At 47.8% G+C, this 22,327-nt stretch overlaps 1 protein-coding gene across 1 annotated transcript; it reads left to right on the forward strand.

Annotated features, from left to right (window-relative positions):
• The first annotated feature begins 8,736 nt into the window (after window positions 1-8,736).
• Slc4a9 (solute carrier family 4 member 9) lies at window positions 8,737-21,988 on the forward strand. The gene is given in 39 exon segments (XM_042055161.1): window positions 8,737-8,812; window positions 8,815-8,864; window positions 8,866-8,954; window positions 9,203-9,317; window positions 9,319-9,370; window positions 9,758-9,871; window positions 10,215-10,264; window positions 10,397-10,554; window positions 10,775-10,862; window positions 11,449-11,550; window positions 11,553-11,609; window positions 11,852-12,044; window positions 12,141-12,280; window positions 12,282-12,317; window positions 12,468-12,572; window positions 12,574-12,602; window positions 12,727-12,742; window positions 12,744-12,845; window positions 12,848-12,919; window positions 12,921-12,992; window positions 13,968-13,988; window positions 13,990-14,025; window positions 14,216-14,315; window positions 14,318-14,382; window positions 14,384-14,404; window positions 14,529-14,564; window positions 14,566-14,629; window positions 14,632-14,642; window positions 15,954-16,097; window positions 16,099-16,116; window positions 16,212-16,316; window positions 16,318-16,350; window positions 16,352-16,392; window positions 17,537-17,602; window positions 18,860-18,866; window positions 20,051-20,119; window positions 20,342-20,515; window positions 21,419-21,574; window positions 21,935-21,988. Coding segments are annotated over 39 exon segments (2,937 nt in total).
• Window positions 21,989-22,327: the final 339 nt, after the last annotated feature.

The raw sequence follows: 22,327 nt of genomic DNA on the forward strand, positions 1-22,327 counted from the left end.
GTAACTGGGCTGAAAGGGGGGTTGAATGAGAGCATCGGAGCAGTGAAATGGATATACACTTAAGAACCACGCAACTCTGAGCTCCAGTTGGAATTTTGGTGCTCATTTTTGCTTTTTTTTTTCTCAGCTTATTTTTACATTCTTTTTGTTCTATCTTATTCACTGGTCATGAAATACTTGCTGGAGTCATTTCTCGCCTTCCTTCACGTGAGGCCCAGATATTAAACTCAGGCCCTTAGGCTTGACAGCAGCCCTCACCTGCTGAGCCACCTCCCCAGCCCCCTTGTTAAGCTTTCTAACCTGCAGCAAGTTATTCAGTGTCTTCTTATACAGTTTATACATCTAAAGCTGAGGGCGATGATAGTGCTTATGACAGGACTCTTGTGATGGATAAATCAGATCACGTGTACAAAACAGAACATGATGTCTGATGTACAGTAGGTGGTAGGTGGTTAATGACAGTGGTTACTATGAACAAATTCACTCCCCCTTTCTCTCTCCTTTTTTTCTTCCCAAGTGGAGATTTGATACATATCCATGCATGCGGACACTTCCTGTGCCTTGCTTCAAGACTTAGATTCCTCACTGAAAAAATGAGGGTGTTGTTGGGCTATGGTGGTGCTCGCCTTTAATCCCAGCACTTGGGAGGCAGAGGAAGGCGGATCTCTGAGTTACAGAGTGAGTTCCAAGACAAACAGGATGGTTACACAGAGAAACCTTGCCCCAAAAATACAAAAAGAAGAAAAAGAAAGAAAGAAGAAAAGAAAGGAAACAATGAGGGTTTAAGCAATTGTGCTATGTCTAGGGCCAGGGAAATCCATCATACTTTTGTATTTTTATATTTTTTCTTGTCATGCTGCTATCAAAAGGCTTGCTGAGACAGTTCTCTGACAATCTAGAGTAGCTAATCTAAAACACTGCTTTACCCTGGACCAGCCTTCCTTGGAGATGATGTGCTAGAGATGGCCATGTGTAGCAATGAGGTCGAAAATTACAAATTTGGAAGCCCCATCCCAAGAAGAGTAGTTCTGACTCGGAGTTCACACAGAAGCTTGTAGGCAGAGGATTTAATTGTGTCCTAAGCAACCCTGGAGCTCTTTTGGGTTGGGGAGAGAGATTAAAGAGCCCTTCTTCTAGGGATGCTTTAGCAACAGGTAGCCATGAGGCTGGAGTCACCCAAACTCAGATGGCCAGGATGAACGATCACTCTTCCCTGTCTCTGCCTGGTTTCTCTTAGCCTACCTGAGTCAGCTCATCATGCAATTTTAGAATGTTGAATTCTGACCTTTCTTTGGGGTCCCCTGCATCCTTTTATGCTGGCCTGAGGCGTCTGGCAGTGAATACTCCATCCTGGGGATGGCCATGCTCTGATTCCTGAGTGGGGTCAGGATTTGAATAATATAAAGAATAGGGATGGAGTGGTAGGATGAAGCTTTGGTAGAAACATCTAGAAACCCACAACACTCAGCCAGGAAAGGACATTTATAATATTCCCTATTCTCTCCCATTCATTTCTATTTCCAACTGCATTTCTGTGACTTTATCCTTCAGCCATTCCGTAACATAGATGACTTTATGCTGGCAGGAAGGGAGCAAAGGATTTCTCCTTCCCAAACAGTCCATCTCCTTCGCCAAGCCTTAGATTCCTCAGATTAAAAAAAAAAAAAAAAGAGGGGTTCAAGCAATCGTGCCGTGTGCAGACATTGGCCATGGAGATCCATCTTGCGTTATTTTGTCACGGTGCTTTCAAAGGCTTGCCGGGACAATCTCCAGATTAAGTAGTGACTGATCTACAGGCATTATAGCTTTCATCTGTGACTAATCTCTTTGCTGGTATGTTAAGGCCAGGCAGTGGTGCTGCATGCCTTTAATCAGGAGGCAGAGGCAGCGGATCTCTGTGTTTGAGGCCAATGTGGTCTACAGAGTGAGTTCCAGGACAGGCAGGAGCTACACAGAGAAATCCTGTCTCAAAAACCAAAAATCAAGAACAAACCAATAGACAAAAGCATCCACTTATGGTGCTCTTGAGAGAACTGCTAGTCTCGGGAGTGCTGGGGAAATGCGCAGCTCCGTGTGAATAAGTTAAGCACTGTTGTTAATTTTTCCAGTGCTTAACCTTGGAATGCAGTCACACCATACTCTGTACCGGAAACATGCATGTTCAGTTCCTCATTGGTATGCAGTTACAGGGCAGCAATTTAACAGTTTAGCAGCCATCTACAGCAGACAATGGTTTAGGAAGGGAAAGATACTGCCCCCTAGAGGACACTCTGGGAATTTGTGGAGAGTTTTTTTTGTTATCGGGTAATTTTTAAGACATCTGAGCAAAAAAAGGGGTCAGAGATACATAGCTAAGGACTGTGCCCAGCCAGGTGGTGCTACGCATCTGTCCTATAATTCCAGCACATGGAAGGTGAAGACAGACAGATCTTTGTTGAGTTCAAAGCCAGCCTGGTCTACACAGTGAATTCCAGGCCACGCAAGAGTACATAGTGAACCCTAACTAAACAAACAAAGAAAAAACAAACAAACAAACAAACAAAAAAAAAAAACGAGAGGCCTCGGCCCTAAATGGGATGTCTAGAGCATATTCCTCCCTCAAGGCTCAGGGACCTGTGCAGTAAAAGGGGCAGAAATATCTGTAAGAGCCAGAGCTGGTAAATGGCTTCAAGGCAGCTGTGTTTTCCAGACACAATAGGGCAGATACATATATGAACTTAGTGATTGTGACAGAACACATAAAACCGTATAATTTCAAGCCAGAGAAAAAGTCCCAGCATGGAGGAGAGAAGGTGGACGCCAATCTTACCCCTAGCTTATGAGTCGTTGGTGATTGGTTTTGAGGAAGGGGAAGTCAGTTTTCTTTAATGGTGTGACACCTGGCGTATCAGGACAGACCCCGTGCCCAGAGGAGTCGGTCAACACATATGGACTTGATGGGTTCAAAGACAGAGAAACAGAACAAGAAGCTGGGTGGTAGGGAGGAGTTGGGGGGTGGGAGAGGAGAGTCGATGTAATCAAAACATGCTGCATGAAATTTTCAAAGAATTAATTTTAAAAATTACCAAAACCCATAAAAACAAACAGACAAATAAAACAAAACACCAAAAAGAAGGGGCTGGAGAGATGGCTGCTCTTCCAGAGGACCTGGGTTCAATTCCCAGATCTCACGTAGCTGCCCCAACTGTATAATTCCAGTACCAGGGGATCTAACGCCATCTTCTGGCTTTCAAGGGCGCTGCATGCACGTAGCAGACTATGTATATTAACATACAAGTGGGGGACATCATATATAAATAAATCTTTTTTTTTTGATTTTTCGAGACAGGGTTTTCTCTGTGGTTTTGGAAGCCTGTCCTGGAACTTGCTCATGTAGACAAGGCTGGCCTCAAACTCACAGAGATCCACCTGCTCTGCCTCCCGAGTGCTGGGATTAAAGGCATGCACCACCACCGCCGGCTCCTTAAAATAAATCTTAAAATACATAAAATGGAAGACAAATCACTGTACATTTCATGCTTCTTTTGAGCTGCCTTGTTTGGGTTCCTCCTGGCTGAAAACCTGACTACTTGAGATTAAACCCATTTCAAATTTATATAAAATACAGAGGTTTTCCTCAAGCTTTTCCAAGAAGGAAATTAGAATGGAATGCTTGTTTTGGTGATACCTTCATCGGTCGGTATTTGTAACTGTCATATTCCTGGTGAGCCTGTATAGATGTTGCAATGTCATTTCTAGAATAGTCTTTTTTTTTTTTTTTTTTTTTTTTTTTTTTTTTTTTTTTTTTTTTGGTTTTTCGAGACAGGGTTTCTCTGCAGCTTTTTTGGAGCCTGTCCTGGAACTAGCTCTTGTAGACCAAGGCTGGCCTCGAACTCACAGAGATCCGCCTGCCTCTGCCTCCCGAGTGCTGGGATTAAAGGCGTGCGCCACCACCGCCCGGCTTCTAGAATAGTCTTGATTGAGGATTTATATATTGAATGATTTTGTTTTGAGATGGGGGTGTATCCTGCTATGATGTCCAGGCTGACCTTGAACGTCTGGGCTCAAGCACTCCTTCTGCCTCTACTTCTGAGTATCTGGAACTTAAGTTGTTCCATTGTGCCTGCCTCCTGGGATTGATTTCATTTGAAGAGTAAGTGTGCACGTAGGGTATTGCCTTTGAACATCATTTCAGGATAGTAATAGAGTTATGTGAACAGCAGATGTTATAAAAATGAAGGATAAAAAAGTAACTTTCTTTTTTTCTTTTTCTTTTTCTTTTCTTTTTCTTTTCCTTCCTTTCTTTCTTTCTTTCTTTTTTTTTTTGAGACAGGGTCACATGTTTCATAAGCTGGCCTCCAAGAACAATTCTGAACTAATTCCTGCTTCCCTCGCCCAAGAGCTGGGATCACAGGCATGCACCACCACATCCTGTTTATTCAATGGTAAGAACTGAACCCCAGGCTTCACACATGCTAGGAAAATATTCTACAAACTAATCTACATCCCACTCCATATTTTGAAGGAGTTAAAAACTACTGACATGGGGGCTGGAGAGGTGGCTCAGTGGTTAAGAGCATTGCCTGCTCTTCCAAAGGTCCCGAGTTCAACTCCCAGAAACCACATGGTGGCTCACAACCATCTGTAATGAGGTCTGGTGCCCTCTTCTGGCCTTCAGGTATACACAGAGACAGAATATTGCATACATAATAATTAAGTATTAAAAAACTACTGACATAAAAGACATGCATGAGGGTCAGCGAGATGGCTTGGTGGGTAAGGATGCTTGCCACTCAGCCTGAGGAGCTGAGTCTAGTCCCTGAGATGCACAGGTAGGAGAGATGAGAAGTCTGATAGTTGTTCTCCATCTACACACACATTCTCTCTCTCTCTCTCTCTCTCTCTCTCTCTCCACACACACCAAAAGAGTTCTCTCATATCCTTTGTTAAAGTGTTGTTTTAAGTATAATTATTGATGAGATCTTTTGTACAGATTCTTGCACAGTGGGTTTTAGCTGTCACGAACTACTGGTATAGACAATTCCTGTTTTTGTCTGTGTGTTGTTTGTTGTTATTTGGTTTTGCTGTTTGTTTAGTTGTTTCTCTGCTTGTTTCAAGAAATCTTTGTGTAGCCCTGGCTGTCCTGGAGTTCACTCTGTAGACCATCTGGCCTCAAACTCAGAGATCTGCTTGCCTCTGCCTTATGAGTGCTGGAATTAAAGGTGTGCACCACCACTGACCAGCTATTTGGTTGTATATATATATATATGGTCTCACTGTGTAGCCCTGGCTGTACTGGAACTCTCTGTGTAGACCAGGTTGGTCTCAAACTCACAGAGCTCCACCTGCCTCTGCCTCCAGAGAGCTGGGATTAACATGTGTGCCACCACATCAGACTCTATTTTGTTCAGCAAGGATCTCTTTACCACTTACTAGAATGTCACCTTCATCTGGGGAAGGGGCGGGCACACTCATCCCTGTGACAGTTTCCCATATGTTACTGCAGGAAGATTTGAATCGTGGGAATCATCTACCCAACCAACCATCTTTGTGTCTATGAAATAAAGCTGAGACTCATAGACAAGGCCCTTCATCAAGGTCCCCAGAAGTCTGTGATGTCATCGGGATCATATGAGGTCATTGAACTCCGGGCTGCACATTCAGGGCTGTTCCTCACACAGCATTCCTTCCCCTGGCCCTGTCTAGGAGATTAGAGGCTGACCTGGGTTCCTATGCGCCTCTTTCACCAGTCTGCCCAGCTCTGAGCACCCAGGTTCAGAGGTTGAAATGAAGTCTGGAGAGGAGGTTTGGTGGTCCCAGCGTTTATAAGGAACTCCTGGTGTTAGGCCATAGAGATAGGCAAGGACAGACTTTCCTGAACTTTGGCAGAATTTACGGTGGCGAGTGTTTATGTGGGTTTGGGGTTATTCATGCCAAACCCATGATTCTATCCCCTTAAGCTTTCTTGAGTCACTTGCCCCCTAAGGTTTGGACACATTCTTGAAGGAATGGTCACAGGGGTTCCCCTGCCCTTTCAGCCCCTAGGCCAGTTTCGGCTCCTCTGGGGACTGAAACCACCTCAGTGATTTAGTGACTCCTTCCTCTGCCTTGGACCAACCTCCTGAAGCATTGGGGAGGTTGGAGGATGAAGACTGAATCCCATTTCCCGTGAGGGCTTTGATTCGCAGTCAAATGAACCTGATTGTCCTTCCCCTCCACATCCTGAGAGGCACCTCCACCCTCTGCATGCCATCCCTCGGGGCCAGTCTGCGTTGGGCCAGGACTAGGCAGAGATTCATATATTTCTCCCTGCTATCTTGCCATTTCCAAGCCTTGGCAGAAAAACAAAAACATAACCGCTTGGCCTTAGGGAGCGGCTCCTGCGATTCAGGCCATGGGGAGCAGCGCCCTCGTGTGGCTCCCAGAAGAAGCGCGATTCTTGACCTTTCCTTTCCTTTCTATGCGGTCATTGAACAACTATTTATTGAGAGACACTATGTGCCAGGCTGCCCAAGGCTCAGGGCCAAGTCAAGTAAGATACCGCTTCATGGGCTGTACAGCTGTATGCGTGTGTGTGGAGAGGCAGGCAATAAATCACAAACAATAAACAAGGTTACTAGTAGTGATAACTGCTAAGTAAGAAAAACAAAACAGAAATACCATGGAATGACTCCAGAGGGAAGGTTCTTTGAATAAGTCACATTTGAGATGAGACCTACGTGCAAGGATCCAGGCATGTGAAGACCCAGGGAGAAAACATTCCTTGCAAAGAACAGCAAAGTCTCTTGGGCAGGACCAGACTTTTCATTAACCAGAAAGGGGCTGGAGGCTGGAGGGTAGGAGGTGAGAAAGAAGGCGGCAAAAGAAGGATGGAGATGTGTTCAGGAGGGTGGGTTGGTGCTGTCATCAGCAGCAGCAAGAGATGCCTAGACAGCCTGAAGCGTTCCCCTCAGGAACTTGGGACTTCAGGGAGAGTGTGTGCTGATCTCTTCCTTTTTCTTATTCACAGAACTTCATCTTGGAGGAGAGACCTTTTCAAAGATACCATTATGTTAGCCAGCAGTGGTGGCACACTAGCCTTTAATTCCAGCACTCGGGAGGCAGAGGCAGGCAGATTTTCTGTGAGTTTGAGGCCAGCCTGGTCTAACAGAGAGAGTTCCAGAACAAGGAGGGTTAAACAGAGAAAGAAACTTGCATCAAATAAACCAAAACCAAAATTTAAAAAAAAGGGTACATTATGTTATGGACTTGCAGCTTGGAATAAAGGAGTGCCCTTACTTATATATAAATCAGAAGGGGGTTGAACTTGAGGCACAGCTCATTAATGTGTGTGTGTGTGTGTGTGTGTGTGTGTGTGTGTGTGTGTGTGTTTCTCCTTGTGTAATGCTCCAGCTTCCCAAGCAACTGGGATTATAGGCCTGTGCCACTAGGTCCAGGTTAGAAAGACTGGAGGGGCAGTGGGGGGGGGGTCTTGGGTTTAGGGGTATTTTGCTGCATATATTTCTGTTCATCATCTGTGTGCTTTTTACCTGAGAAGACCAGAAGAGAGTGTGTCATATTCCATGGAACTGGTGTTACTGACTGTTGTAAGCTGTCATGTGGGTGTTGGGAATCAAACCCGGGTCCTCTGGAAGAGCAGCAAATGTTCTTAACCACTGAGTCACCTTCTAGCCCTAAAAATATTTTAAAAGAATCCTTAAGCTTGGGGTAGTGGCACATGCCTTTAAGCCCAGCAGTTAGGGGGCAGAGGTAGAGAGATCTCTGAGAGTCCAAGAAGACCAACTCAGTCTCTGTAACAAATTCAATCTCTGTAACAAATTCCAGGCCAACCAGGGACAAACAGTGAGACCCTATCTCAAACAAAGAACAAAATCCTTACGTCTGCTGTGCGGAAGACAGACCTTGGGAAGTGAGAAAGAGCCAAAGCCAAAGAGATTTTTGCAAAAGGCTAGTGGGCTACTGAAATAATTCAGGTGCAAGATGATAGTGTCTTGGATCATAGCAGCAGTGCTGGAGCTGGAAAATGTGGTTGGACTCTGGGTACATTTGGAAGGTAGAATCAATAGAATTTGATTAAGGACCACATTGTTTTTTTTTTTGAACTTTGGTTCCAGGAACTCATACACACCTACACACCCCTCCACCTCCTTCAGCGAGGGTCTGAGTTAAAGGGGCACATATCTAAATTGGGTTTCCAGATATTGGATAAAAGATTTTAAGATACAGGCATTGTGTTCTCTGTGACCTGTCTCCACTTTCCAGTCAGCCCACTTAAGAGCCCTCTCTCTTCTGTCTGACTTGCCCTGTCTAGATTCCACAAACCTAGTTATTTATTAGCTCCTTCTTTGGCCAAATGTGTGTCTGTGGCCCCTGCGCTATATTGTTGACACCTAAACAGTCCTGGATTTGTAGTGTCAATATTTGATACAGAATGGCCAGGGGCAACAGAATCTGGGCTGGGTATCAGTTACTCCTATTTATCTATACAAAATACAGTGAGGTCAGACCTGATGCATGGTACACAGGTTGGGCGTTCCGAAAGGTCTGGGAATGGGCTAGGTCAGTCTTACAAACACTTAGGCTAGCAGGGGTCAGAAACAAGCAGAGGAGAGATGACTGGTATTTTCTGGAGCCAACAGGCTTTGCTTTGCTTGTGTTGTGCTGTGTAAGGAGTGCAGTATAAATGTGGCCAGCCAGAGGGCCCCAGCACAGCACAGCATAGCACAGCGCCAAGGTTTTTGTGCAAGCCTCCTCAAGATGAAGCTGCCCAGGGCAGAGGAGTTTGAACATGCCAGTGCTCATGAAAATGTTCTTGCTGAGGAACTGGACAGTGGCTTGGCCCTGGTCCCTGCCTTGGTGGTCCCTTAGACACAGACAATGGGGAATCGGGGGGTATCCAAGGATCCTCTGCTCTTCATTCAACTAAACGAACTGTTGGGTTGGCCCCAGGCGCTGGAGTGGAGGGAGACAGGCAGGTGAGTGGAACCTGGCTAGTTCTACAGCATCCTTCCCACCACAAAGTAGGATGTTCTCCTCATATTCTTTTCCACGAGATTCCTCTACAATATGGTTCTGAGCTCTCTGAGACCCAGTGAAGGGTGACTGACTGCTCAGGGAGAGAGACACTCTGCACAACTGGGTCAAAGGCAGCCACACTGTCCCACCTATGTCCTAGACATGGGAGGGGTTCTACTGAGAAACACTGGCTATCCCTTTATCACAGGTGATGCTGTTTTGAAGAAAAGCTAGAAGTAGATGCGGGCCGGTGGAGTGCCCCCCCATGTGCTACCTGGCATTACCCCAGCCTCCAGAACCTTCGAAGCCTCTTGGCTGAGGGTATTGGTACTGCTGGACTGGAGGTGCCAAGCTCAGAGCCTCCTGTAGCTTGTGGGTAGGCTTGGGAGACATTCCCATTCCCTGGGATTTCCCCCCAAATCTAGAATCTTCCAAGAGCCTATCCCAACCCCATCCTACCCTAGGGACTGCTGTTTCTATCACAGAGATGGTGATGGAAAAAGCAGCGAGGGCGGTTGACACGTGCTACAGATTCTCGGCACTTGGCAGGCAGAAGACAGTGAGACCACTGAAGATTGGGCAGCCCGATTTATGTAGTGAGACTTTGTCTCAAAACAATGTGGGAGGGGGGCGGTTCAGCAGCCCTTGCATTTCCTGAGACTCTAGAAGGAAAGACTCAGAATGAGAAGCAGGAAGGGGGCCAGGGTGGTAGGATAGAGAGCCTCTCCAGTGCGGGGTTTGAACTTCACTCCTGTTTCTGCAGAGCAGGTGATCAGTGGGGAGTCACTGAGCCCGGAACTGAGAGGACAGCTCCAAGCCTTGCTGCTGCAGAGACCCCAGCACCACATCCAGACCGCAGGCATCAGGCTCTGCAGAGGTGAGAGATGCCTCTTTGGGCCTAGGATCAAGACTCTGGGATAGGAGCAGCCTAGGTATTGTCTGTTTCTTGAGCTAGGAGTGGCCTCGGCGTGGCTCATTCCTCAGGCCAAGATTCACGGGCAAAGGGAAACCAGGTAATGGTGGAGACGGATGAGTAGGAGTACCAGGGCCATAACAGTCAGGGCTCTCCAAAGGGGTCTCCGTGGCAGCTACTGTGCCAGGAGCTTTGAATGCACTATCTTCTGATGACAGTTACCAGGGAGGCTTGTATTACAGGTATCTCCGAGTAGGCCTGCCCCTAAGGCTTGTGCTCCTAACCACCATATATTCTTGCTTTGCAGGGCCCAATGCTTTCAGAAATGCTACTTTTGATGAGGACACCCCCCTGAAGGTTTGTGGCCCTTCCTTGGGCAAGGCTGGGAGGGAGATCAGGAATTAAGAGATCCACCCTCCACCGGTCTCCTTAGTTGAGTTTCTGCCAGCATCTCCCTCCCTAAATAATCTCTCATACTCTGCCATCCAGCACCAGAACCCCTTGAAACAGAAGCTGCCTCCAGGAGCTGAGGCAGCAGCAGTGCTGGCAGGAGAGCTGGGCTTCCTGTCTCAGCCACTAGGGGCCTTCGTAAGACTGCGGGATCCAGTGGTGCTGGAACCTCTTACAGAGGTGATCCTGCCTAGCAGGTGAGGTGATTGAGAGTCAGGGCTCTTGGGCACAGAAGGAGGGTGGGGTCTTTGGATCCAGCTCCCCAAGAGTGTCTAGGAAATGCTACCCAGGGGTCATTCTGCAGAGCTGGTGTGCACTTGAGCAGGTAGGGAAGTCAGAGCTAAGTGTCAGAGGCTGTTCTTAGCAGACAGTGCTGCCCCATGAGAAAGCAGCTTGGAGGCCCCTTTCCTTCTTCAGGTTTTTCTGCCTCCTTTTGGGTCCTCCTACCCTGGGAAGGAGCTACCATGAGATGGGTCGGGCAGCAGCTGTCCTCCTCAGTGACCCGGTGAGTGAGCAGGTGTTCCTCTGTGTGCATATCTGCGTGTGTGGGAGCAATATGTATAGACTCTGATCAGAAATTACAGTGAGACCCGGGCGGGTAGTAGAATCCCAGCACTCGGGAGGCAGAGGCAGGCAGATCTCTGTGAGTTTGAGGCCAACCTGGTCTACAGAGTTAGTGCCAGGACAGGCTCCAAAGCCTGTCTCCAAAATACAAAACAAAACAAAAAACAAAGAAAGAAAGAAAGGAAGGAAGGAAGAAAGAAAGAAAGAAAGAAAGAAAGAGGGAGGGAGGGAGGGAGGGAGGGAGGGAGGGAGGGAGGGAGGGAGGGAGGAAGGAAGGAAGGAAGAGAAAATAACAGTGTGGCAGAGTTTGGCTTTGTGTTTTGTAACATAGGGGCTGACCTTTCCACAGCTACCAATGTAGCCACATTACAACAGGCACAGAATGAATGAATGTATGCACTTGTGGGTGAATTATGAATTTCTCTGCTTGTAGTTTGTGTGAGTGTGGTTTTGAGAAAATACAAGTGCAAACACATGTAAGAGTCCAAATAATGCATTTACTGTCCACCCTGTGACCTTAAATGCAGCAATTCCAGTGGTCAGTTCGTCGGGCAAACAATCTTCATGACCTTCTGGCAGCCCTGGATGCCTTTCTACAGGAGCTGGTGACAACTCTTACCCCAGGTCGATGTGGACCGGACAGCCCGGATTCCCCCGCCCCAAATGCCTACCCTCTCAGCAGAAAAAGGTACCTGGGGTCCTAATTCCACACAGATATTTCCCTTGGTTATGTGTCTACCGCGTCCCAAGCTACGTTTGGATTTCAGACCGTGAGCCTGTGACCTGGATCTAAACTTCTGCCTGACAATCTGAGGGCGCCCATTAGTCGCCACCGCAGTAGCCTCCAGGGGGCGGGACGTCACGTACTCTGAAGTCAAATCTCAGGTTGGAGGGAGATGTCAGGGCATCTGGGGTTCTCTTTCTGCCCAGGACTCTCCGCTCAGAACTGCAGAAAGTCACCGGCTTTCCCGTGGGAGTGCGGCCCAGGCAGGGGACAGGCACCACCCATGGCCAGCATTGCACCCAGCCCGGAGTTACAAAGGAAAGGGGCAGGTGAGGGGAGCTGTATGGGAACAAGGGTTGGGATCCTATGGAAGAGAAACAGGGGCATCAAAATGTGCAGGCAATGTGAGAGGGGCGCTCCTGGATACAGAGAAAAGCAGGATGCAGGTGCGGGTGTGTGGCAATCTTGATCGCTGACCGGACCCACGGGTGGGAGGCTGTTTTGGGGGTCTTATCCAGGACGTGCGCCGGAAGGCATGCTGGTACCCCAGCGATTTCGTGGACGCCCTACACCCCCAGTGTTCTCAGCTGTGCTCTTACATTTACCTGGCCACAGTAACGAACGCCATCACTTTTGGGGGGTCTGCTGGGAGATGCCACTGAAGGTGCCCAGGTGCGTGGGTTTACATGTTGGGTTGGCATATATACTCCGGTGTCCCCCCTGCCTGACCTCTTGGGACTGAGTGGGGCAGGGACTTCCATAGGACCTTGGGCTCCTGTGTTGGGATGCCAGAGTCCTATGTAGAGCTATGTCCACTTCCAGGGAGTGCTGGAGAGTTTCCTGGGCACAGCGGTGGCTGGAGCTGCCTTCTGCCTGATGGCAGGCCAGCCCCTCACCATCCTTAGCAGCACCGGGCCAGTGCTGGTTGTTTGAGCGCCTGCTCTTTTCTTTTAGCAGGTAGGAGACCTCTCTCACCCTTTCTAGCCCGTTGGTGGGTGAGGGGAAGAGAGGGTGAGGGCTTTCTTCTGCCCCTGGGTTAAGTGAGCAAACAGTCAGCCCCTGACTGTCCTCACTCCCACAGAGATCACAGCCTGGAACTACCTGCCCTTCCGCCTATGGGTGGGCATCTGGGTGGCCACGCTTTGCCTGGTGCTGGTGGCTACAGAGGCCAGCTTGCTTGTGCGCTACTTTCACCCGATTCCACAGAGGAAGGATTCTGTGCTCTCATCAGCCTCATCTTCATTTATGATGCCATGGGGAAAATGCTGAACTTGGATCCATGCCTATCCAATCCAAAGGCCAGGATCTCCTGCCCAGGGTTGCTTCTGTCAATTCCCAGGCCAGGAGGTGAGGAAATTGGTACCTGGCCAGGTGTTGAGAAAGAGGTGGGAAATGGACTAAGTTCCGGAAATGCTGAGTACTTATCGAAAAAGCCAGAGTTTCCTTTCTGGTTCAGGATCAGTTAGAAATAAATCTACAGAAATCCCAGGACTGTCTTTATTTCTGAGAGCCCTGACAGAAGAGTATGGGCTTCTAGACATGGGCTATTGGGCTTCCTAAGAGGGGGAGTCCACAATTAGACGTACCCATCCAAGAATGGCAGCACTGGATGGGGACTGGTTACACCGGAGGAGCAGAGCTAAATACACTAACTAGGTGGCTTCCTCTTGAGAGGAGAGAGGAAAGGCCAGGACCAGGCATGCCTGTCTCACTTCCTACAGTCACTAATCAAATAAACCACATTCTGAGTGAAAGCGGATAACTAGGTGGAGGGTTTGGGGTGTCACCCTTGCATAAATCCCTCCAAATGGAAGGTAGCATCAGGAATGGGGGAAGATCTCCAGGGTGAGACAAGGTCTCCTGTAGCCCAGTATAGTCTCCAACTGACTATGTAACCAATGATGACCTTAAACCCCGATCCTCCTGCCTCCTTCTTCAACTGCTGAGAGTATAAGCGTGAGCCATGAACTATCTAGCTAAAAATGTGTCTTTTCTAATCTGTATCTGATTCTACTAGTCCTGAAAGAGACCATCTCTTGCTCCAGTACACACAGATTTGGGAACTCATGCATTTGATCAATGTTTGATGTGCAAGTGTTGTGGCTCAGTTTTTTGCTCAGCACCAGAGGCACAGATGGTAGGGAACCCGAAGGTGTGAGTGTACGGAGTAGCAGCTTGAGAACACTCTTAAGTGCAACAGAATCAGCAGAATGCTCAGAATCAAGAACTTTCTAGTTTCAGGTGGAAAGAACAAATTGGAATCCTGTGGAGAACAGCTTCTCGAGGAAGAAGAGGCTTATACTACAATTCTCCGCTCCCCAGGGAAATGCATCGGATGTGGACAAGCACAAAGCACGAAGACACAGATGTCTTAAGTGTGGTGAGTGCCTGCACCTCGAAAGGTCTGAGAAAGAAAGAGTTAGAGCTCTTCAGCTCCTCCCACCCACAGAGGAAAGAAAGCTTCATTGGTTACTTGAATTTTGCCTATGCCAATCCTGGGTTCCTGATGTTTCTGTGGGTTCCCCTTCCTCTGATGCCCACTGCCAATACCTCCCCACTCCTCTCTGCAGCACCTAGGCCTGGTCAATGCATCCTTGCTGTCTCCGCCTGAGTGCATCCAGCAAGGAGGCTCCCCTCGTGGTCCCAGCTGTCACACGGTGCCAGACATTGCCTCTTCTCCCTTCTCCTCTTCTTTACGTCCTTCCTTTGTGCCATGGCCCTCAAGCATGTAAGGAATAGGCCGCCTCTTCCCCTCTGTGGTGAGTGCCATTTTCCCTTTCTGTGTGAAAGGTCTGGTTTGGCCCTGGATCCTATCTGCAAATGGGAAAGGTTAAAAAAGAATGGGATGGTAGGCCCAGAGTAAACGGTCCCACTATATGGCAGGTGCGCAAGGTGTTCAGCGATTTTTCCTCAGTCCTGGGCCATCCTGCTAGGCTGCGGCCTTGATGCTTTTCTGGGCCTAGCCACACCGAAGCTCTTGGTGCCCACGAATTCAAGGTGAGAGCTGGACAGAAGGAGGAGGGAGGAGGGGGATGGATGGGGCCAGCACTTTGGAGTAATAAGATGCATAAATTCCATACTTCTCTTTCTCTGAGCCCTTTCCTTCACTCATGATAGAGACAGTAAAAATAATGGTGTCACAGAGTCGTTGAGTGATAAAATGAGGTATTTCAACAGACACATAAGGAATGAAGAATGCTGTATACAGTTGTTATTATTATAGTGTAGGTGTTGGAGGATGGGATCTGGGCAGCCGGCTTGAGTTTGAATTCCATTTCTGCCTCTTCCTAGCTGGCTCTAGGCATCTTTGTTTGTTTGGAGACAGAGTCCCTGTAGTTCAGCTTGACCTCAAATTCCTTACACAGCTGAGGCTGGCCTTGAACTCTTGATCCTCCTTTTTAAACCCTCTGTATGCTGTGATTTCAGGCATGCATCACCATACCTCCCCTGAGATTTTAGTCTATAAAAATGGGATAATTGAGTAGCTGTTCTCCCATAGGCTGTTTTTGGATTACATATCATAGTGGTAAATAGTTACTATAGTGCTTGGCACAGATCACATACTCAGTAAATGCTGCTACGGCTTCTCCTGCCATGGACACGGCCCTGCCCACTTCCACACACCCCTACTCTTCTTTACCCCTCACTGCCAACTCTGATTCCGTAAAGCCGAGCTCCTTCTGTAGGGCAGGATAGGGTACAGTACCAGACTTTGCCTCGACAACAGGAAACCTTTCCCCCTAGATCCCGCCAGGGCAGGACAGCAAGGGAGTTCTAATGGGGGTGGGTTTTAGGGTTCAGAACCCCAACGCAATCATCTGGGCCCCCTCCCCACCACAGACGCTTATAATCAGAGCAGACGCAGACACACCTAACCCTGCCCCACCTCTGCCCCAGACCAAGGCAGGTCTGAACCTGAGCTGCCCCATTCTGGATGGGGGGTGGGGTGGGGTGTGAACCTAAGGAGGAAGGCTGTGAATAAGAACAAAGCAGTGTGTGCAGGTTATATTCACCAACTCTTCTTCCAGAGAGAACCAAAAGTCCAGAGCCCTTGGCTCCATTCAGATTAGTCCCTTCTTTCGTTCTCCTTTTAAGGCACCGGGATACACAGAAGGAGGTGTATGTGTGTGTGTGTGTGTGTGAGAGAGAGAGAGAGAGAGAGAGAGAGAGAGAGAGAGAAGAGAGCTCCCACCTAGAATTTAAGGTCTCGGAGGCAGGAGGAGGTAGAGTGCCAAGGTGGGAGTAGGGGTATGCAGGTGAGGTGTTCTCGGAGACATTTTCCAACCTGTCCATGGAATGTCCCCTCAGCCTACATTCCCTGGGCGTGGTTGGCTGGTGTCTCCTTTTGGAGCTAATCCCTGGTGGCTGAGTGTGGCAGCTGCCTTGCCCGCTCTGCTACTGTCTATCCTCATCTTCATGGACCAGCAAATCACAGCCGTTATCCTCAACCGCGGCAGAATATAGACTGCAGGTAAGGCTGCCAGGTCAGGTCCTAGACAAGAGAAAGAAACTCCAGAGTCAGGTCCATACGGCACTTCTAGCTTCCAATCAACCCCTTTCCTGCAGAAGGGAGCTGGCTTCCACCTGGACCTCTTCTGTGTAGCTGTTTTGATGCTGCTCACATCAGCGCTTGGGCTTCCCTGGTACGTCTCAGCCACTGTCATCTCTCTGTGCCCATATGGATAGTCTTCGGAGAGAGAGCATGAGCCTGTTTCCCTGGTGAAGCCCCTCACTTCCTGGGCATCAGGTAAAGAATATAGTCAGTAGGCTGGAGTGAGACAGGTGTGGCACATATGGGATATGTGAGTTATTTTGGGCAGCTTGAGTTCTGAGTTTAAGCCCTGTAAGAACTGCAGCAGGGAATTGGTTGCCTCTGAGATGGTGATGGGCCTCAAGAAGAGCATTATACAGGTGGTGGTGGCACACAACTTTAATCCAAACACTGGGAGGCAGAAGCAAGCAGATCTCTGTGAGTTTGAGGCCAGCCTGGTCTATAGAGTGAGTTCCAGGACAGTCAGAGCTACACAGAGAAATCCGGTCTTGAAAAACCAAACCAAACCAAACCAACCAATCAACCAACCAACCAAACAACAAACAAATAAACAACAATCCAGCCCCCAGAAGAAGAACATTATACATGTAAGGGTGAAGGTAGTCAAGGCTAAAGTGGAGGGTGAGGTGCCAACCTAATGGTCCTCACTCAATGTAGAAGCATACCACGGGACACTGCAAAAGAATCCGTGACAAAAAACAATTGTGTAGCCCTGGAACAGAGTCTTCCTGAAATGCATGAAATTGACTAACTTTGTAAATTATGAAATGCAACTCTTTATGGCAGTGGAAACTGCTAATTTCCCACCAAAATATAAAACAAACTATGGGAACTGGGGATGGTATTCAGTGGTTTGCTCACCTAGTACATATGAGACCCTAGTTCGATTCCTAGAACCACTAAAACAAACAAACAAAAGACACAATGGGCCTGCTGAGGTGGTTCCGTGGGTAAAGGCACTTCCGGTCACACCTCATGACTTCCTGGGACCTGGGTGGTAAAAGAAAGAACTGAGTCCTTCAAGTTGTCCTCTGACCATCACATATACACCAAACCGGCACATACTTACGTAACGCATGCACATACACAGTATAAATAAGTAAAATGTAATAGAACCATTTTCAAAAAACCCACAACAAAACAGAACAATGAACCTGACAGATGAGAGGCCACAGCGCCCCATGCTGGAGTGCTTTGTCTTTCCTTTTAGTTCTGACAGCGGGCAAGGTGCCCTTTGCCAGGTGACCTACGGAGGGACTCCCTCCTCTCCTCTCTGGATGCCCGGTCCTGTACTAGGCCTGGATCCTCCAGGAGCACACTTTCTTCCTTCTCCCCACAGGGAGCAGAGGGATGACGGGCTGGTGGTGTTCATCCTACAGGCGTTCTCCATCTTCCTGGCACCTGTGCCTCAAGGGTACACGTTTGGCCAGGACAGGGCCAGTGCAGCAGACCTGACTCTGCTCGAATACTTCAGTGTTTTAGGAACTGCATTTTCTTCTCACATGGTTTCGATAGTCTTCATGCTAACTAGCCCTGAGAGACACACATACTCCTACAAATGAGAAACCTGAAGGTTTAAAGATATAAGTAACTTGTAACTGCCCACCAATTTCTCAGATTAAAAAACCCAGACTTCCAGAGCATGGTGGATTATACCTGTAATCTCAGAGCCAAGAGGCAGGAGGCTTGCTTCAACTTTGAGGCTAGTCTACATATACAATAAATTGTAGAACAGCTTGGGCAATAGTGTGAGACCCTGTCTCAAAAGAAACAAAAAAGTGGTGGTGGAGGTGGTGATGTGTGTGTGTGTCTGAGATGGCTCAATGAATAAAGGTATTAGCTTACAAGCCTGAAGGCCTGAATCTGATATTGGGCCTAGGTCTACAAGATGGAAGCAAAGAACTGATTCCAAAATGTTCTTCTCTGTTCTCCATGCTTGTACACACACACACACACACACACACACACACACACACACACACACGCAGAGAGAGAGAGAGAGAGAGAGAGAGAGAGAGAGAGAGAGAGAGAGAGAGAGAGAGAGAGAGTGTAATAACAATAACAACAAAAGAAACCAAAGTAGACCAGACACTTAGGTGGTAGAGGGTCAGGAGTTCAAGTTCAAGGCTAGTCTCACTTATATAGTAGGTTTGAGACCATCTTGGTCTACATGAGACCTTATCTAAAAAAAAATAAAGATTTAAAAAAATGTATCTAATTTCTTGGCCAGTATGGTTTCTTTTCTGTGGAGTGGGACAGGGGTATGCCATCATCCCCAGAGTTCTAGAACTGTCCTTGTTCCAGTCTCCCAACAAGCTAAGACTATGTGTGTATTCATATCCCACAGAAACTTCAAAGCAAAAAACCATTTACTCTTTCTCAAGGCTTATGAAACTTCTGCTGGGTAACCCACTGTGCTTGGTGCCTAAGAGAGGGGAGGAGAAGAACTGAAAAGGAATATGAAACCAAACTTTACCAGAAACTTTACACATACACACACACACACACACACACACACACACACTCACTCACACACACACCCTATATAACTAGCTAGCTATAGAAGAAAAGGTCAACAAACCAAGTAGCAAAGTAGTCAAGGAGGGTGTGGAAATGTCAGACAAGAGTCACTGGCAGAAAGACAGGAGCGGAGGTTAGGCAGGGCCAAGGTCATGGAGGCTGGGTAAGAGTACTGCAGTAAGTAGGAGAGCCAGACGGACTGGATTAACCACTTGCTAAGTAGGTTGACTCTCATAAATGGTATACCAGTCACTGTTCCAGGAACTGGAGGTGAGGTATACCAGGCTGATAACACATGTCTCCTTCCTCCTCGGAGTCTGGTGAAGAGGACAGAACTTTAAAAGTTAGAGCAATAGGATGACTTCGGATGATAACTTCTGTGAAAAAATGAAAGTGGTTGAGAGAGGTGATGAAGAGTGCTAGGGCAGGCCTGGCAAGATGGTTCAGTGGGCAAAAGCATCCGCCATGCAAGACTGATGACTGGCCTGAGTGCAGTCCCTAGAAACCATGGTGGAAGGAGAAACCCACCCCCACAAGTCGATCTTTGACCTCCATACGCAAGCTGCAGAACACATATAGTAATAGTAGTAACTAAATCTTTTTAAATTTTACAAACAGTTCCAGGCCTACTTCAGATTGAGTAGTCAGAGAAGACCTTTCCAGAGTGAAATGAGATGAAGCATGAATGGATGTAAAGTCCAAGAGAGGAGTATTTGATTGATTGGTTGGTTGAGATGGGGTTTCACTGCCTATCCTGGAACTTGCTACATAGACCAAGGTGGCTTTGAATTTATATACATTTTCCTGCCTCTGCCTCCCAAGTGCTGGATCACAAGTGTGTCACCATGCCCAGGCGTGAGGAACATTTTAGGAGGAAAGAATAGCAAAGGGAAAGGTCTTGAAAGGGTAAGGAGCAAACGGCAGCATATGAATGGAAAGTGGAAGGATGTGGGAGCATGGAGAGCAGGGGGCATGTGATAGTAAGACAAGAGGTGCCTGGATATGGTGGTACAGTGTGATCCCAGCATTCAGGAGGCCAGGGCAGGAGGATGTAGAGTCCTAGGGCAGCAATACTGGATGGAATAAAAAGATTTGAGAGGTAGGAGAGGAGAGGTATGGGCAAGTTACTTCGTCTCTCTAGTTCCTCATCAGTAAGTGCAGATAATAATAACAATCTACCTCAAGTGATTGGCATGAAAAGACTCAATGAATCAGGTATGCGGGATGTGAAAGAAAAAGAAAGGCCTGGCAGGCTCCAGTCTGAAGGCCTAAGGTGGGGCACCTGGGAGGCTGGAAGGTAAAAGCTCCTTTGTTATCTCTCTACTTCTACTAGTTCATCCCAATGCCTGTGCTCTACGGCATCTTCCTCTACATGGGAGTAGCAGCACTCAGCAGCATCCAGGTGAGCTCATTACAATCACCTAGCAACCTCACTCCTCCTCCCCACATTTGCCAATTTCCCTCATGTCCATTATCCCCCTTCTGGACATAGGCACTCTGCTGCCATGCTCCAGATGGAGAGGCCAAGGGAGCCTTCTTCCCTTCCCCTTACAGGGCATAGCTAACAATGGCACCCTCCGAATTAACCCCATCATCCTGCCTTCTTTTCCTCTCATGCTCCCAGTTCATGAAGAGAGTGCAGCTATTGTTGATGCCAACAAAACATCAGCCAGACATGCTGCTCTTGCGGCATGTACCTCTGAGCAGAGTCCACCTGTTCACGGCCATCCAGCTTGCCTGCCTGGGTCTGCTTTGGATTATCAAGTCTACTCCTGCAGCCATTATCTTCCCACTTATGGTAATCTGGAGTTCCGAGAGACTCTGAGCTTGGAGGGTGGCTGAAAAATGCTCTTCTTACTTTCCCTGGCTCTTTCTGGTTGGAAATCTTAAGACCAAGAAAATGTCTGGGGGATACTTATAGATGAACTAGCCCTAGGACTCTTGATTCACCAACTTTCCTAACTAATTTGGTCTTGTCCACAACCCCCCCCCCCCCGGCCCCGCAAATAACTGAGCTCCTGCAAGGGCAATGCTGACACTTTTGTTACTCAGTGAGGCACAGAAGAGGAAGTTAAGAGCAGCCACGGGCCTTGCAATAGGATCAATCTGGTTGCCATGTACCAGGTGTGTGACCTCAGGGACATCACTAATCTCTTGGGGCTTCAGTTGCCTTTTATATACTGTAGGAGTTAACTGTAAACTGGGTATAGTGGTTTTTGCTTGTAACCCGGTACTTAGGAGGCTGAGGCTGATCAAAGTGAGATCCTGTCTTAAAAAAAATCAAAACAAAACGAAAGTGGATGTGGTGGTGAACACCTGTAATTCTCAGGAGGCAGAGGCAGGGGGATCACCATAAGTTCAAGGCCAGCCTAGTCTACATAGCTAGTTCCAAGCCAGTCAGAGCTACCAGAGCTACATAGTGAGAACGTGTGTCAAAAAATAAATTTAAAAAAAAAGAAAGAAGAAGCTAAGCATGATGGTGGGTGATGCACACTCGTGATCCCAACATGAATCCTTGAGAGGTTGAGGATCAGGAGCTCAAGGCCATCCTTAGCTACATAAAACTTTATCTAAAAAACAAAGCAGTATCAAATAAAAAGGGTCTACTTCATAGAACTGTGTGAAATAATAGGAAGAGTGACTGCTAGCCCCAGAGGCTGGCTGTTGCTGAGGGCCCTAGGGCTTGTTTCTGTTTCTGCAGTTACTGGGCCTCGTGGGAGTCAGAAAAGCTCTGGAGTGGGTCTTTTCACCACTGGAACTCCTCTGGCTGGATGAGCTCACACCAGAGGAGGAGAAGAACATCCCTGAGAGTGGACTGGAGCCAGAGCACTTGTTCAGTAGAGGTGGCAATGAAGATGTAAGCTCCAGGCTGAGTCCTAAGAGAATGGGGAGGAGTCAAGAGACTGTTGTCAGAGCTGTCTCTAAAGTCTGGTATCTCATTCAACCTGAAGACCTCAACACAGTCGTTCCCTTTGTCTCTGTAATAATACAGGCAGAGTGAGGGCTTAGGGAAATCTTCCTCCACAGGCAGTTCTGGTTTATGAGCCATGGAGGTAAAGAGAGAAAGGCATATAGCTTCGTGAACTATCTTCTCAACCAACCCTGATCTTTGTTTTGTTTGAATGTGAACTCCTATCTAGTTCCTGAGCCCCTTATTTAGGCTTCTTTCTTTTTCTTTTTGTCTGTTCCCAAATTGTCTTTGAATTTTCCCCCACAGTCAGAATTGATGTATCAGCCAAAGACTCCAGAAATCAACATCTCTGTGAATTAGCTGGAGTCAGAGTGTGGAGACCCCAGGAAACGGACACAGGTGAGGGTGTGGGACAAAGTGCTCCTGGTGTTGAGGAAGGTGTGGGATCAGACCTTGGAACCTCCTGTTTGCTGGATGGATATCCTTGCTTTCTACTCATATTCTGGTCCCTTGGGAACTCTGGAATTTTGGAGGAAGTAGAAGGAACTTCCCCAGAGGAAAGAATTCCCAGGGGCAGTTCTGAATTTTTGCCAGTAGAGGGAGTTCAAGCTTATTCCAAACACATCCCAGGAGTGTGAGATGCAGAGAGGAGCAAGGATTGAGATTCCCAGGAGAGAAGACTGGGAGGGAGGAGGGAAG

The sequence above is a fragment of the Arvicola amphibius genome, chromosome 5 (genome assembly GCF_903992535.2).
Source record: "Arvicola amphibius chromosome 5, mArvAmp1.2, whole genome shotgun sequence".
In the NCBI taxonomy this organism is placed as follows: domain Eukaryota; kingdom Metazoa; phylum Chordata; class Mammalia; order Rodentia; family Cricetidae; genus Arvicola; species Arvicola amphibius.